General features: G+C 39.0%; 1 protein-coding gene across 1 annotated transcript; it reads left to right on the top strand.

Moving 5' to 3' along the window:
• Positions 1 to 3,956: 3,956 nt before the first annotated feature.
• txlnba (taxilin beta a) lies at positions 3,957 to 16,492 on the top strand. Its single transcript, XM_031581866.2, has 10 exons — positions 3,957 to 4,062; positions 7,367 to 7,666; positions 8,111 to 8,202; positions 9,149 to 9,298; positions 10,446 to 10,640; positions 10,829 to 10,948; positions 11,174 to 11,248; positions 14,585 to 14,677; positions 14,812 to 14,907; positions 15,042 to 16,492. Exons 2-10 carry the CDS (start codon positions 7,378 to 7,380, stop codon positions 16,257 to 16,259), a joined length of 2,328 nt encoding a protein of 775 aa, XP_031437726.1. The 5' UTR covers positions 3,957 to 4,062; positions 7,367 to 7,377; the 3' UTR covers positions 16,260 to 16,492.
• The last annotated feature ends 1,282 nt before the right edge of the window (positions 16,493 to 17,774 follow it).

The raw sequence follows: 17,774 nt of genomic DNA, 5'->3' as shown, positions 1-17,774 counted from the left end.
TGTATTACCGGTTTCAACTATGCTCGACTACATATTATGTTTATTGTTTTGATATTTGATATTATTGAGTATTGAGTTTGTTGCCCTGGATAGTGTATGGCTTGGTCCAAGCCACTTTATTTGGTTCCCATTTACAGAACCAGGACTAGAGGTGCAGTGGTACTGAAATGTCCTTACGGCTGGCTCACACGGATGCGTTGCTTGACGGATGCTTGACGGATGATGGAGGGCGTATCTGGCGCATGGGGTTGTGTTGATAACGGAGACGTTTATAGTGAGATTGACAGGTCAACAACCAATAAAGCCGCTAGCGAGCTGTTTACCTTATGGGTAGTTACATTGCTAGCATGCTAACATTAGATAGCTGGCTCAGACACCTTGCAAATCCCCTCATATGTATTTTTCAGTTACAATAACAGGGTTGTTACATTGTACAGTGTCTATTTCTTGGTAACTTAAAAAATCTAAGCAAAAATAGTCAAACAAACAACTTTTATGTACAAATATGACCATCTACGGAGTTTAGTCTGCCATCTTTTTTTTCAGCGTTTCACTCTTTAGATATTAGCATAAATGTGCTTTGATTGGCGAGCGCCTGCGCTGCTGTATTTGCATAAATGCGATTTGATTGGCTGACGCATGCGTTGAACATTTTCCAACTTCTGGCGCCAGCAACGCAACGGAACTACAATTTAGTTCGTCAACGGATGACGTCATCCCATTCAAAGTGTCAATGTTGACGGATCAATGCATCCGTCTGAGACAGGCGTTATGGTACGATCACACGGTCTGTCGGATGCTTCAACGGAGACACTTCCCAATTCATATTGAATGGAGGCAGAAAAGTGGACACGAGGCACATACTAACAGGACTGGCAAATGGGGCTAAGTGTGGGATTGATTATTGCTGGCTGATGTCGGTAGACAACTTCAAGTTCCACAGTGTGCTGTTATGACTGCTATTAGACCATTCATTGTGTTGTATTCTGAGTGTGAGCGCAATGTTTACTTTATTGAGTTAACAATTCCCTTCGAAGATGTGATTCAGGAAGCATTTGAAAGGAAGAAGCTGAAGTATACAGAACTGGTAGCTGAAGTAAGGTGAACAAAGCTGGCAAGCAAACACAAGATCAGTGGAGATAGGTGTTAGAGGCTTTGTATCTAAATCAACCACAACTCTTCTGCTGGATTTTGGTTTTCGAGGACGGTCCCTCAAAGGAGCTTTAAAGGAGTTGTCTGAGGCTGCTGAAAAAGTGAGCCTGTGGTTGAAGTTCTCACAGACTACTTGGCAGTGGTGGAATGTAACGAAGTATTTTTACTTTGTTACTTTACTTAAGTAAATTTGTACGTATCTGTACTTTACTTAAGTAAAAACAATAGTGCATACTTTTTACTTTTACTCCATTACATTTTTTAGCTATTATCTATACTTTTACTCAGCTACATTTCTACAATATGTGCTGTTACTCGTTACATTTTATGAACATAGTTTCGCCAAAATGTTGTCTACAAAAAACTATGGATTGCGTTGCTGTTTTGGAAGTTTAAACCAATCAGGTGGCTCTATCAACTCCAATGATATCAGAGTGCGCGTTTGGCAGCAGCACTAGCGGTAGCTTTGCCTGTTATAGTTGAACATTCAGCCTGACTACTGCCTATTCAACATGGATCCAGAGTCGGCCTGAACTGAGCCCTCGGATATGAGCCACCCTTGGCCCTATTTAAAAGATATGTTCGAGTTCAAAGGCCCCAAGAATGACTCCTGGAGGTTTCAATGCGTTTCCTGTCTCCCTCAAAAAAAGGAGTTGCTAGCCTTCAATAATTCGCCCTCAAATTTAAAGTAGCATATCAAGGTAAGCAGAGTGATTGCTATGCTAAGTTAATGTCCCTGACTTTTGAATATTGATATATGTATTTAATTCGTTTACTGACATGATATTATAATGTTATCTAGCGAAATGCATGTTGACATACAGCAATAGCATAAAAAATCATGATTGGACCTTCATTATATATTTAACGTAGTGGTAAGATAAAGCTGGTAGGTTAGCTATGTCAAGCTAGCGTGCCTTGTTCTGTCCAGTTTTACAATCACATTTGTTTTTCATGTTCCATGTTTCCCTTTTTTACACGTTTACAATTAAATAAAAGATTTAAAGATATCACATGGTGTCTTTATTGGTTTGGCTTAATGGTTTTAACTTTGCAAATAATCCCTGGTAGATAACTTGTCATCCGCAGAATTGTAAGATATAGTGTGAACAGTATTACAGATGGTAGGCACAATAAGTACACCAACCTTTCCAATTAACAAATGTTGTTGCTTATAATTATTACTAGTAGTGACATCTGTAGAGGCATTTATTACCAGTAGCGTTTTCTTTATCAAAATGGCACAGCATAGACATTGAGAGACAACCCATTGCGTGAGTACTTTTACTTTTAATACTTAAAGTAAATTTAAAAGTAAGTACTTTTTACTTTAATTAAGTAGGATTGTTGATGTAGTACTTTTACTTTTACTTTTATCTTCCTGGGTACTTGTACTTTTACTTAAGTACTAAACTTCAGTATTTCCTCCACCACTGCTACTTGGGGTCGTGAATTAACCTGAACTTAAACTAAGATATGTGAAATCTTGTCAAGGTGTATCATTAGATCTATCTGTTATTTCTAACCCATCTGTTTGTGTTCTAACCCATCATGAGTATGGAGGAGAGTGGATCCAGGATGCCAGACACAGTTTTTGAGCCTTCGGTTTTTCTGTGATATTGTCTACAGAATTTGCTGATATTTAGTGGACTCCATATAGTTTTACCTGTCTCTGACATAGCACCCCATTCAGTGCCTGTAGTCGATTGGCCTACCAGGTGGTGCTAGAGAGGACACTCAAAGAGGAGCGCCTCCATTCGATAATCGACTACAGGCACTGAGTGGTTATGGCAGAGAACTCTTCATTCTACAATACTTCATCAATGTGATTTTCAAATACATATATTAGAGGTGATATATATTTAACTATATAGTGCTCTTTCTGTATTCTGTGAAACCTGGTCATCTTTAGTAGCCTAAGCCCAATCGAGTAAACAATTAAATGAGTCATATTTGCTTAGCCGCATTAGTGTAGTAGCCTAATGTATGACAGAATTGATGTTTGAGCCATTTTTAGAAATCCGTCCACAACTCACAATTGCTGCACATTAATTAGCCATTTTCTGTTTTATCAAAGAACTTTCTCTTGTTTATCAAGGGCTCTGACTGAAAGCTGAGTGTGTGAGAGAGTTAGTGTAAAACTTGATATCCTTGGGAGGAGTTATTACGTGGTATTGGCAAGAATTTCACAGAGACAGACGAGTTCAGAACTGATAGGCTTTACTTCTCCAGCAACATCCAAAACACTCTTCTTCTTCTCTGCCCTAAACTCCCTCCAAAACCTGCTACACCCCAGACTCCAAACAAAGCAGTATGGGAAATGTAGTCAATATGCCTACTAACAGTCAACAATATTTAGAAACCAACCAATTTTCAGTTCTTACATTAGAATCACGTGATTAATGAGAACTGATGTAGCTGCTCAATTACTCGAATACTCATGTACTCTGTGCCACCCCTAGGATACACTAATGTGTGTGAATACTCGTGTACTCTGTGCCACCCCTAGTATACACTAATGTGTTTGAATACTCATATACTCTGTGCCACCCCTAGTATACACTAATGTGTTTGAGTGAAAGTAAGGGGATTTGTTGTTGAAATATGTATTTGAAATTGTGTACGCGTGAAAGATCTGTTTTCTGCTCTCTACCTTTTTGTCTATGCTTTCTTTTTGTTTTGTGCACTAGTGATATCTATTGCAAATGCTATGACACCTCTTTGCCACTAGGCACAACTAGTAAATTTAGTTAAATTTGGACTTGTCTCTGAAACTATTTTGGGAAGTTGTCTGTCGCAGCTGTTGTTTGAGATATCAGTTCCATTAGAGCCTGCCCTCTCCTCTCCTCTCTTTCTCTCCTTTGCTTCTGTGGAGTAACTTGCTTCATCTGTCCTGCATTCTTACACGTGGTGAGTTTCACTGTTATAATTATGTTCAATTGCGTACAACCTGCATGTTTAATGTATGCATGCTGTATAGGTAGAGACTGTACTTTGATTAAAGTCACTGAAGTGAAGGCTGTCATCATATGGGGTGTGACGGTGCTGCCTACAACATTGGAAGTGAAACATTAACTGAAGAATTACATGTTTTGAGATAGATAACCCCCAGAATATCAGTTTTATATTTCATTATTTTTTTGCCACACAGTTTGTGATACGGGAGTTATCATTTAAATCCACTGGCAGTGGTTTGGAGTTGGAAAAAATGACAAAGGTCCAAAAATAGTGTGTTATTTCAGAACAGGTGCTATGTGGCTCTTTGCTGGAATGTGTGTGTGTGTGTGTGTGTGTGTGTGTGTGTGTGTGTGTGTGTGTGTGTGTGTGTGTGTGTGTGTGTGTGTGTGTGTGTGTGTGTGTGTGTGTGTGTGTGTGTGTTGGGGGTGGGGGTAGGGGTTGCTAATTTTATCATGGCTTACTGGAGAGCACTAGTGTTTCTGAAAACATCGCTTCACTTAAGTAGCTTCCAATTTAAATGATATTGCACTCCCAAAATATGCCATATTGTCTTTCCTGTTCATTATGAGTGCCTCATAATAGGTTTATAGACTGAACTTTAATTGTTTCCATTAACTTTGATGCTCACAAGCCAGTAAAAATGTTGTTTAGTCTTATTCATATTAATGTGTTTCAATATTGTAACAACTTGTATTATCTTCTGTAATTTGACAGAAAGGTGGATATTTTAGTGTGTTTTGAACATGTGCCTTTGCATATTTTCCATGAACCAACATTTACACATTTGACACACTTCAAATACTCTAATGACATGCCATGCTTTTCTCAGTCTGAACATACAAAAGAACAGTACCTTTTGTTTTCAGCAAGCCCTGTTGGTGAGCAAAAACAAACCATGAAATAAACTACTGTGGGACATAGGGCTGGGCGGTATGACGGTATATACCGTGCAACGGTAGAAATGTGTCTACCGGGAGAGATTTGGCCATACCGTTTCAACCGCGGTATACTCTTATTTTGAAATCCAATCGATTTATTTTTAGATAATGACCTCCGAACTATACTTCATCCCTCTTATTATACAGTAACTCGCCAAAACAATAGACATTCCTCCAAAAATACCTCTTTAACGATTTTGTAGCCGTTTTGTGATTTCTGCTGAGAAATAAAATAGAACTCTAAAGTTTCAGGTGTTGCGTAGCAACCCATTACTTCCTGTTACGTTAAATGACCGACTACTTGCGGAATGATATGAAAGATGGTCAGCGGTCATTACATTTTCGCACCAGTGAAAATAAAGAAATTACACACCTGCGAACGTTGGGGTGGCCCATTCAAATCAACGAAACTTTTTTGAACATTCTGAAGAGCCGTATAATACGATACCCAGTACAATTTTTAAGCACATAACCTGCAAGGACTGTCATGCCTACTTGTTGAGTAATCCTCGACTGTTGGGCAAGATTCAATATACTGAAAAATATGGACTGAAAAGTGTCTAGTGTAGGCATTTATTTTTCAGTATTTCAAAGTGAATGAGCTGTGAGAGCACAAGAACAGTGAGCGTCTAGCAGCGATTATCATATACATGTATGTATGTCAACGGCGATTACGGCCAAACCAACAAGATTCTTAGTAATATTTTTTTTGGTACTCCACGTAGATCATAAACCCTTGAATATAAAAACGACTCAGTGAAATCGGTTGAGAAATATAAACGCTATCTATAGTGCTTTTTATCCAGAAAAACTGCAGCTCCATGATTTACTTGCGTCTGTTTACAGACCAGTCATCACCTCGTCATCACGTTAGCACGTCGCAGCAACGGGCTGAGGCGGTCAATGGAGCGTCTATGTACCGTATTTTCCGGACTATAAGCCGCTACTTTTTTCCCACGCTTTGAACCTCGCGGCTTAAACAACGATGCGGCTAATTTATGGATTATGATACCTGTGACTGTATACGGTGGCTTTGTGTTTACGGTGGCTTTGTGGAGCTAGGATGCTAGCATGGATGCAGCCGCATGGATGCTTAGCTCCACGCGATTTCTCAGTATCTCTCAATAACTTAACTAATGTCAAAATAACCACAGTCTACCAGCGTAGACAGAACACAACTCAAAACACTTTAGAAAATAAAATAAAAGTTTACAACAATACAAATCCAGTCTTCAAGTTCTTTAGCTCACTGGTTTCAAACTAGCGTCTGTCTTCAATCTAACGTTCTAGTTTCTGATTGACTCTTGCGACTGTGCGCTCTTAAAGCAACAGTGCACTTATCTAACTGGCAAAACTAACTATTGTATTAGTTTTGATATTCATTTTAGCCTGTGTAAAGTTAATTTGTTTCAATGTTGCGGTAGGCACCTGCGGCTTATAGACATGTGCGGCTTATTTATGTTAAAAATAATTATTTTAAAAAAATTCAGTGCGTGAGGCTTATATTCAGGTGCGCTCAATAGTCCGGAAATTACGGTATATATGTCTATGTGTAATGGCCAACTTCTTAATTTTTTTATTTTAATATGTGGCCATATAAAGAAAATATCTCATCATTATTGCGTTAACATATGGACACACATTGAAAAGAAAGTTTTAACACTTGAGTTAAATAGAACCATTGAACATTGAACATTAATAGAACCACTGAAACATAAGCACTGGACTAAATGCCACAGAAAGATTTTTCCTTTTTCTTTTTTTTTTTACATACACTTTGCTTTTATTTTACTATTTAAAGATTCAATGGATACTGGCCACTATTGCTTAGGCCAATAGCCTATTGAGGCAGTATTGTTTCTGCACCTTAGTGTTCTTAAGGGTCAATAAATAAATGTCTGTGGACACATTTCGCCACCGCTGAAGTGTCCACTTTTTCAAAAACCCAAATCTGGTCACCCTACGTATAATAAACCGTGATATATACCGTAACCGTGATATAAAATTACATATACCGTGATAGAAGATTTTAGTCATATCGCCCACCCCTAGTGGGACACTTAATAAACTCCTACTTTTTTGGTTGCTTGAATGATGTCTTAAGTTGTCATAAATGTCAGCCGAAACATGTTTTAGAGGACTGTAACTGCAATTTTATGTCATAAACATGATAAGGAAATTACTCAAAATGTTTGTCGCCACATTTTCACAGTCCATATGTCTTTATTTTCTTAGTGGTTTCCCTTACACACTCGTATTGTTTATCTGTCTCTTTCTTTGTCTCTCTCTCTCTTCCTCCCTTTCTTTGATTCTTCAAGATTCAAAAGTCATGGAGAAAAATGCTCAGTGTACATCAGGAAGCCCTGATCCAGGGAATGACAGTGAGAATGAAGACACTGACCCCATGGAGGTCTTCAACGAACAGCTGGAGGATATCATCAAAACCTACGGGTCTGCAGCCTCGCTCATGGAGCAGCAGATCTCCAGTCTGGAGGCGGGTGAAGATAGGGGTGACCAGAAGCAGGAGGAGCCCGGTGGGGATGGGAAAGACGGATCTGGATCGGCTCGTGGTACCAGATCAAGCAAAGAGGCAGCAAAGAAGCCCCAGAAACAATCTGGTAGGTAGATTTAGAGCCCATAGAGGATTCTCAACCATGCCAACACTGAGTGGAACAATGGTCATGTTATCAGCTAAAGAACAAGTACCCAAATAAGCAGCCTTACATAAATCGAAGAGATTCAGTGTAATGTTAAACTTCTCATGACAGTAGTCTCCGATGATCACTGGGATCTTATAATTACCTGGTAGAATATACTAATAGATCAAATCAGCCTTGGCCGCTAATAAATAATCTCTAATAATTTAACTAATAATATCTAGATAGACAAAGATGATATGTCTGCATTTACATCAGCTCAAACAAAACAGAAATGAAATAAAGAAACGTACATTTTCAAAATTCACAAACCTTTTTCACGTATTTTCATCTTATTGTTAACACAAAATCACCAGTAGTGGATGCATTCAAACTTAGTTACTGTTATGCTTCATGTCCATGCAGGGAATGACATCACCCAACTCCTTCAGAGTCTGGACAAGATTAAATCACCAGAGGAGAAAATGAAGATCATCCTGAAGAAGTATGCTGAGCAGGTGAGTGGGAGTCACCAGGGATAGCTGTATTTCATTATTCGAACTTTCTTTAAAAAAAAAATACAGTACTGGACATTGACATATTTATACCCTTTTTGAGCATTTATGAAGCGTAAGAAGCAGTGATGTCAAATCCATGGCAAATTTTTACTTTTGAATGTATTCTCTCCTCAAGAAAAAATCGATTGACCAAAAAAAATATGTGGTTTGCTAACCACAGTGTAATAACATTTTCAGTAATCCATTCAACATTACATGATGTACAATATACCATTCAGACCTATTTAGAACAAACGCATTGGCACGGCTACATTTTTCGTTTGTGGACTGACAATATTCATGACAGTCGCTCTAACCCTTTTGCTTATACACCATGTACGTGTAAGCACTTTACAGCTATGTGCTTCCGAAGGCTGTAGTAAATCAAGCAGCACTACAAGGCATATTTTAGATGTTCTTTATACAGAATATTTTTATAATATACAGTATATATAATATTTATTAGTTTGACTGCTCAGTGACAAAGCACTGTAAAGCATTATTATTCTTACTCCACCTGTTTCTTGGCAAGAGTTCTGCTCCTACCGCTTTTGAGATATCGACACCACTCCAACACTCATGTAACACCTGGCATTGGGGCGTGGGTCATCCGATCTCAAGTACATCAGTTCACATCTGGCATTAGGATGTGTCTCCACATGCGTCTCCATTGACCACTTGGGATCAGATCTCACTTCCCCGCTCTATATTCAAATAACACGTACATCATTTCAAAAAATTCTCATTGCATTGTCTTTTTTAGTGTTAGCTTTGCCATGGCTTTGCCACATTTTCTACTCCGCTTCTAAATATTCAACTTTTCCTGAGGCTTGCTAAAGATGACCTTGAATTTCATTAGATGGATAAAGAAGGAGCGCAACTTACACTAAACATGTGATTTCCATAGCTGGAGCATCAGCGGGGGGAGCAGAGGAAGAACATCAATCTGATGATGCAGAAAGATCAGCTCCAGTTCGACCTGAGCAATGCTGTCCTGGCTCGCACCAAGCTGGAGGGCCTCTGCAGAGAGCTTCAGCGCTACCACAGGACACTGAAGGTGAGTGCTAACTGCTCTCCAATCATCTCTACATCTCTACTTTTTTGTGTCAGTGCATTTTGTCCAAATTGTTGTGAAGCTGTGTACACACATGACCCCAATGTGCGAGTGCAATGCGTGTGGTGCAGATAGAACAGCGGATCTGTGTAGAACAGCATTTCATTTTGAAGGTTTATCAGTGAATGTCTCTTCTGAGCTTGTACCAACTGAAAGTCTGGTGTATGCTGTGATGAGTGCTGCTATATCAGGAATTTATGTTGGTTTGGTATGAGTAAGAAAGGTACTGATGCATATTACTATTAATACGAAAGATATCAATATCAAATTGATTTAATATAATTACATACTTTTTGACATAAACATTTTGTGTTGGATTGACAACAGTCCAAACCACCAAACAGCAATGACCCTAACCCTAAGAATAGAGATACAAGCAACAGTAATGAAGTTGCACATGCTGGCTGTGTATAATGTATACTACATTGTCTTAGTATCCACTACTGTCACCAAAATATAGTGTATGTGTATCTATTAAACCCACATACCATTTAACTCCATACATTTGAGGTTGAATAAAAAAAAATAGAGTTGGATTTCCTGAATAAAAATTTAAACTGTGATTGTTCAACATCAGCAGAGGATGGCTTACCCTTGCCCAGCACATGATAGATCATACAGCCCTAACACAAACAAATATGAGATGTGTCAAGATGGGAGAACATTTAAATTATAATATTAAAATACTAGCTATTTCGTTTTAAATCTTAAATAGTCTCTTTTGAAGTATATAATTATACGTGAGAAAATAGCAGTCATCATTTGGTAAAGATTTCTTGTGATGCCCACAGTATATGTAGTGTCTCATGATTCTAATTAAAAAAGTAGTGAGTGTAACAGTGTGATTGCTTCATGTTTTATATTCGCACATTGGCTTCTTTGCCACATAGCATTCCATTGTAACCACATTGTCATATGTATTTATTCAAAGTGATAGCTCGAAATGGCAGAAGATTGGCCACTTTGCCATACTACCACTGAAAAGGGATGAACACATTTCACAGTCTCATAATAGGGGGAGGGAGGGGCTGGGGAAGGGTCCAATCTTACAATGAATGCTGGCTGATGTTGAACTTCTATTGGCTTGCAGGGCGAAAACCTCCAAAGGAGTCGTGAGGACGAGATGAAGAGAAAGGAGATCACCACTCACTTTCAGAACACGCTGACTGACATCCAGGCTCAGATAGAAGAGCATAGCAACCGCAACAACAAGCTGTGCCAGGAGAACTCAGTCCTGGCTGAAAAACTGAACTCCATCATTCGCCAGTATGAGCAGAGGGAAGAAGTAAGTAAATGCAGCCTGTGTCAAAATTCAGGCTCCTTCCTTGCGGTAGAATATCTTACAAAGTAAGGCCAAGGCTGATATAAAACCTAAGTAATAACATATCATATGGCAAATCTGGATTGCCTGAACTGAACGTATAGCATGTACTGTCTGTGAACTCTTGTTTTCTGTTTTTTTTTTTCATTTAGAGCTTAGAAAAGATCTTCAAACATCATGATATCCAGCAGAAACTGGCTGAAACCAAATATGAACGAGCCAACCTATTGCTTAAGGAAGCCGAGGTCAAACACAAGACGGAAAAAGAATATGTGAGTCTAATGTGAATGTGAATCTACACAGCAGATATATTATTTAAATTCAGGAGGTGTTCAGATCAGTGTTCTTTTGAAGTTCTAGTCAGCTTTTGAGAGCTGTATACATGTTCAAACTTGATTTTATTAATGTACAAACAAAAGTATTTTTTACTTCAAATTGGAATGGTCAGTGATCCTTAAATGATGAACAAAATAACCTCTTTGTGTTTTTGTTGGTAGTTGCTTAAAGAGGCCATTGAAAAAACAAAGAAATGCTACACATTGAAGGAGCAGGAATTGCACATGAAGAAACAGGTAAACACCTGGCTATTTGTTGTGAATATGAGGCTGTGTCAAGTACACTCACAGTGATGCAGGCACGGGTGAATATGTAGCTGTGTCAAGTACACTCACAGCTCGTCCTACATTGTCATCGGGTCATAGTTTGGTCAGAAATATCAATATTAATAGGAATTAAAGCCCATAATTACAGCAGTGCAACTATCATTCCTCACAGGGAAACACTATCCCAATGTGCAGGACCACTGGATGCACATCATGGGGGAATACATTCATAATAAAGTCACTGTAAGTTTTGACTAATTTGTCCACACATTATGTGTACAGTAATATTCTACCTCATCTAGATAATCTTCAGCTAACCTTGAACAGAAAGCAATGTTCTTCTTGGAGAAAAGGGCTATCCTCCTTGGTACCCTCCCATGCATACAATCCTGGTTCAGTGTTCTCCTGATAGTGGACTGATGGATATTGTCATAAGGCAGTGCAAAAAGGCAGATCCTTAGATGTTACGACCGATTGCTTTTTGACCACTTGTTACATATTCTGTCTTGCTCTTGGAGGGGATTTTTAGCTGGATAGCAACTCCTAGTGAGGGTGAGAATGGTGCTGAACTTTCTTGATTTGTACACTATCTGCCTGGAAATGGATTGGTGAAGTCCAAACTCTTCAGAAATGGTTTTGTAACCGAGCCTGATGACCATCAACAGTGGTTCAAAGATCTTCACAAGTCTACTTCGATCTGTGTACTTTGTACCGTCCTCTGTGCTGAAGGCCAGATGTCCATAGTGAAGATGACCATCTAGATGTTTAGGTAGAGGTGCATACTTGAACATTGGAGGAACATAAATACTAGAACTCTTTGACAAAAAATGTCTATAAAGTTGCTATAAAGTTACTGTCATGACATACACGCCATACATGTCATGGTCCACAACACTGGTGGATCAAATCTCAGTATCTTTCAATAGAAAACCCCACTGGCTCAAAGGAACACAATATGTATGGATGATTAATTACCATCAAATTCAGATTGGGCAACCATTAACGCAAATGTATTGCTAGGAAAAATTATATGTTAGCCCACGCAAGTCACTGCTGTTCCAGTCATGTTATAAATAACCTTGTGTGAAAGTTTTCTTGATCAATGAATTGTTAATGACGTTGAACATACAGTGGCATAAAAGCAGAGACATTTCGATTTGCACAACTACCAATTACAATTTATGCTTACAAATTAACAAAGAAGTGAGCTTACCTCGTGTTATAAACATTAAGCAGATGTATGTTATAGAAATGGCGTGATTGTAACTGTGTGTAATGACATACAGTATAGATCTAATTTCAACATACTTCAGTACAAAATTCAGCTGGCTCAAATGAACACAATATGTATGGATCTTTAATATATATTATTTATCAAAATCTAATTTATTTCAGTGATTGGTTAGCATGAGACATGGTGTGCTTTAAACACAGGCTAACGTTAACTTCACTTGTGTAAACAATTGAGACTAGCTTGCTATCTACTGTGAACTATGCCTATATATGGAAGTTATTTGTATCTATTTGTATTTATCTATATCACAACTTTTAAAATCTCTGTTGTGACACAGGAACATGATAAAATGTCCCAAACACATGTGGCTACACACATAAAATAGTAAGGCATGGTTCACAGCCAGACTGAAACTTGGTCCGGCCAAGGAGGCCAAGGGGATAGAGGCCAAGGGGATAGAGGCCTATACAAGCAGTCTAGGAGTGGGGATAGAGGCCTATACAAGTACAAGCAGTCCAGGAGTGGGGATAGAGCCCTATACAAGCAGTCCAGAAGTGGGGATAGAGCCCTATACAAGCAGACCAGAGACTCATTGACTAAGGAGTGGGGTTAGAGCCATATACAAGCAGTCCAGAAACTCACTGACTAAGGAGTGGGGATAGAGCCCTATACAAGCAGTCCAGAAACTCACTGACTAAGGAGTGGGGATAGAGCCATATACAAGCAGTCCAGAGACTCACTAAGGAGTGGGGATAGAGCCCTATACAAGCAGTCCAGAGACTCACTGACTAAGGAGTGGGGATAGAGCCATATACAAGCAGTCCAGAAACTCACTGACTAAGGATATACGTAGTTGATGCTGAGTCAAACATGTTTGCTAACCATCCATATGCGCTAACATTAACTTTTACATTACCAATGACCAATGACTGAACTATCTGGGTGCATTTTCAGGTGCCTGATGAAGTTTGATTTGGTCGATACAGACATTTAGCGATTCTTTTGTTTGGGCCTTGTGTGAAGTTATTATAGCCAAAGGATATGACAAATAAATAGCTGACCGGTATGACTACTTATACATCACAGTTTAATTCCCATACGTGATGCATATTATTGTTGTTTGCACTACAACACACACTTGCACTTTATGTATATTTTTTGTCTTTTATATAATCTGTATGTTGCTTGCATATTTTGTATTGTCTGTAAATAATATGTATATTGTCTGTATTGCTTGACACCAGCGGTTGGATCCAAATTCCTTGTGTGTGTTAACATACTTGGCCAATAAATCTGCTTCTGATGCATGCATTACAGACAGGCAACCTCAGAGTTTTACGAGCTAAGTTTAGAAAGCTAAAGATATTCTAGGCTGGATGTAATGTTATAGGCCTAGTCTATGGGGCAAACGTTAGCATTAGGTTAGTGAGTGGTAGTGTGTGGTTTATTCTATTTAAGATGGGATTGACATAGTGTCTGATTAAAGGCAAGCCGAGATGTGTGTCATTTTCCATATCTCATTGTCCATTTTGTTTAATGGACATTCTTCACTTCCACTATGTCCCAACCATAGTAGGTGAACAGTAGACAGTAAAATGGTACTCCAATACATAAAACAATAACATCTTTAGTAAAAGGTCAAAATATGAGAACATAAACATGTGACAATTCCCCTTAATCAGTGCATCATCCTACAGTATCAATTTATTTTTAATAAAAAAAAAACAGTAAGCAAATAAAAACTAAGGATGAGTAGAACATTGGTATTATGTTATTCATATCTTATTTGCTATGTCAGTTGAGAATATATCCGTATACCCTGTACGTTTTAGGCCTCATATTCATATAAGAGCACAACACCTGTTTATTTGCTTTTGTTTCTGTGCTGTGTTTACACTTTTACACTTGTTTTTCTGTTATTGGTTGATATTATTTGTGTATGCTAAGTAGGTCATATTACTTAGAAAAACAATAATTAGTTATTGTAACTATTATAATAATGGTCAAGCGCAGCCTGTCTAAATCCCATTCTTTCCTTTGTCTCATTCCCATCTTCTCTCTTGTCTTTTCAGCTAGTTCTGTACTCCCAGAAGTTTGATGAATTCCAGGAAACACTATCAAAAAGTAATAATGTGTACACAAGCTTCAGAAATGAAATGGAGAAGGTTTGTGATTCTTTATCTTACCCTTTCTCTTCAAAGTCATTAGCAAACTGTAACATACTAAGTTATGTTGTATGTATGTATATATATCTTCTTTACATCTATTGTTGTTGACTGCAAAAATATACAATTTGTAGATGACCAAGAAGATGAAACAGCTGGAAAAAGAGTCAGGCGTCTGGAAAACACGTTTTGAAAGCTGTAACAAGGCTCTTGTGGAAATGATTGAGCACGTATGTACTGCGTTTAAAATATTCACATACAAATCAAAGCAAGTCAGTGGTAGATAATAGAAAATAACATTATGATACATAATTATAATTGTATCAAATCACATGATATATTTGTTCCTTTATCTTCGACACAGAGAAAAGAGAAAGCAAAGGAATTTGAGATTTTTATCGTGAAGGTGGACAAACTTGAGACTTTGTGCAGGGCTCTGCAGGAAGAGAGGAAGGGCCTGTATACCAAGATCAGAAGCATTCGACATGACATGTCTCAAGACAACGTGCCAGAGGAACCCGTTGCAATAGCCCTCGAAAAAGACCCAGATTTCGGTCTCACTATCGAGATGGAGAGGTTGACACTTGAGCAGAATCGATTGCAAGAGTTTGCTGCCGCTTTTACCACCTCAAACCTAGCTGAACTAGAGGACTCAGATACCGAGGAAGAGTCCATGGAATGTTCTATTAAGATGCCTTCTGAGGCAGAGGAGCAGCTGGGAGCTGTCCCCGTGAGCAATGAATCAGGTCCCTGCCACCTAGAGGTGGGACAAGAGCAGATTAAACCAGATAGAATTGAAACAGAGATTGTGCACTCCACAGAAAAAGGAATTATTCAAGCAGAAAAGGTTAAAACAGAGGAGATCCAACCAACAGCCCAATCTGTAAACCATTTGGAAGCCAAACCAGAGGTACAGGCCCCAGAGCAGGTCAATCAAGAGTATACCCACACAGAGAAAGCATGTGAGCATCATGTTACACCAGAGGTAGGTTTGTCAAAGGAAGCTGTACCAGATGCAGTTGTTCCTAGAGTGTTAAAGGAATCTGTACCAGATGCCGTTGTTCCTAGTGTGTTAAAGGAAGCTGTACCAGATGCAGTTGTTCCTAGAGTGTTAAAGGAATCTGTACCAGATGCAGTTGTACCTAGTGTGTTAAAGGAATCTGTACCAGATGAAGTTGTTCCTAGAGTGTTAAAGGAATCTGTACCAGATGCAGTTGTACCTAGTGTGTTAAAGGAAGCTGTACCAGATGCAGTTGTACCTAGTGTGTTAAAGGTGGACGCAAACCAACTAGAATCAATAAACCCACAGCCAGTCCAGGCAAACCCAATACCTGTGACAACAAAACCAGAAATGGCTAAACCAAAGGTAGACACTGGAAAAGTACAGGCTGGAAAATCAGCGCGTAAAACCCCCCAAATGCCCCAGGAGAAGCCTGTTGTAGAGGGGGCAGCTGAGGGGGGAGCTGAGGGGGCAGAGGCATCCCCTAGTAAGCCACAGACTACCAAGTTACCATCTGCCAAACCTCAAGGGAAAAAACAAGGCAATCTCAAGAAAAAAAGTGCAAGAAATGCAAAAAAATGATGGATCATATTTATGAAAGTTCTTAAGTCTTTATTCAACCCAACAGGAGTGGTTTACTTGATTGTTTAATAATGTGTGTTGTGTAGTAGCTGTAATCTTGTACATTTTCTTCTGGATGTTGACAAAGCTAAACCAGCATTTTCATTTTGAACTGAAGCCTGTGGCAAGCTCTTTGAGAACTCCTTGACAATGCTGATTAAACCTTTTTAATGTCATCATGTTTGACATTTATACATCTTCATTGCATCTGTTTTCTTTTTTCTCAAGATGGCTGAACTAATACAATCAGTCTGGGGTTACCCTCCAATAACCATGCAAATTCATGTGTGTAGTATGATATTTTTGTCATATTTATTACACAATTCATATTTCTATCTGTGTGTGCAATTCTGGAAAACGAAAAAGCTAAACATTTGGCTCAGAAGGGGTACCCTGGGATAATGGAGTCGGGGTACCGTGGGATAATGGAGTGGGGTACCCTGGGATAATGGAGTCGGGGTACCGTGGGATAATGGAGTCGGGGTACCCTGGGATAATGGAGTCAGGGTACCCTGGGATAATGGAGTCGGGGTACCCTGGGATAATGGAGTGGGGTACCCTGGGATAATGGAGTCGGATACCCTGGGATAATGGAGTCGGGGTACCCTGGGATAATGGAGTCGGATACCCTGGGATAATGAAGTCGGGGTACCCTGGGATAATGGAGTGGGGTACCCTGGGATATTAGTGTCGGGTACCCTGGGATAATGTGTATTGGGGTATTTTGGGGTACAGAACCAAACATCCATCCATACCTATGAATCATGGGAATGCACACACTCGCAACCACAAAAAGAAAAGTATAGCTAACAATTAATCGAGTTTTTGTGATTTCACAAGATATTGGAAGTCATTTGATTAGCTCAACCTAAAATTGAATCAGAGCTTAACTTTATTAAAGCAGATATAAGGAGTTTGGTTCTAAAACTAGTGACATAACTAACTAGCTAAAAGGTATGGAAAAAACTAACAAAAAACACTATTAGCACACTTGGCTATTGAATAAAAACTTAATAACATACTAAATGGTGTCTTTTAGCAATATAATTGGCTGTGAAAACTTTTTTTTACATTTTTGTGGGGTGCTCTGCCCCGGACCACAGAACTACATAGTGTGTTGCCTGGATGGCTATTGGGATGGACACGTGTGTTTATCTGTCTTTCACATGTCCAAATACCATAAAAATAAATGTGTAGAACACCTAGTTGCTGCATAGTGCTGCTTTAATGTAAGCGTTAAAGCTCTGTTAATAATCCCAGTAACTGATCTGTTTGTTGGTGAGCACGTCACAAGTGTTTTGTAATGTGCCTTCGGGGACTGCAGTGCATCAACACATTATTTTTGGCACAGTCCTGGCTCATTTTCAAAGTGCAGGCCATGATTTGCACACGGTGACATGGACAAGGTGTCATAAACATGACCAATCACAATCGACCTGCAGAGCAGCATTGCAACATTGGAGACTGGAGCCTTAA

This window comes from Clupea harengus, chromosome 15 (genome assembly GCF_900700415.2).
Source record: "Clupea harengus chromosome 15, Ch_v2.0.2, whole genome shotgun sequence".
In the NCBI taxonomy this organism is placed as follows: domain Eukaryota; kingdom Metazoa; phylum Chordata; class Actinopteri; order Clupeiformes; family Clupeidae; genus Clupea; species Clupea harengus.
This window is presented reverse-complemented; position numbering and strand designations above follow the sequence as displayed.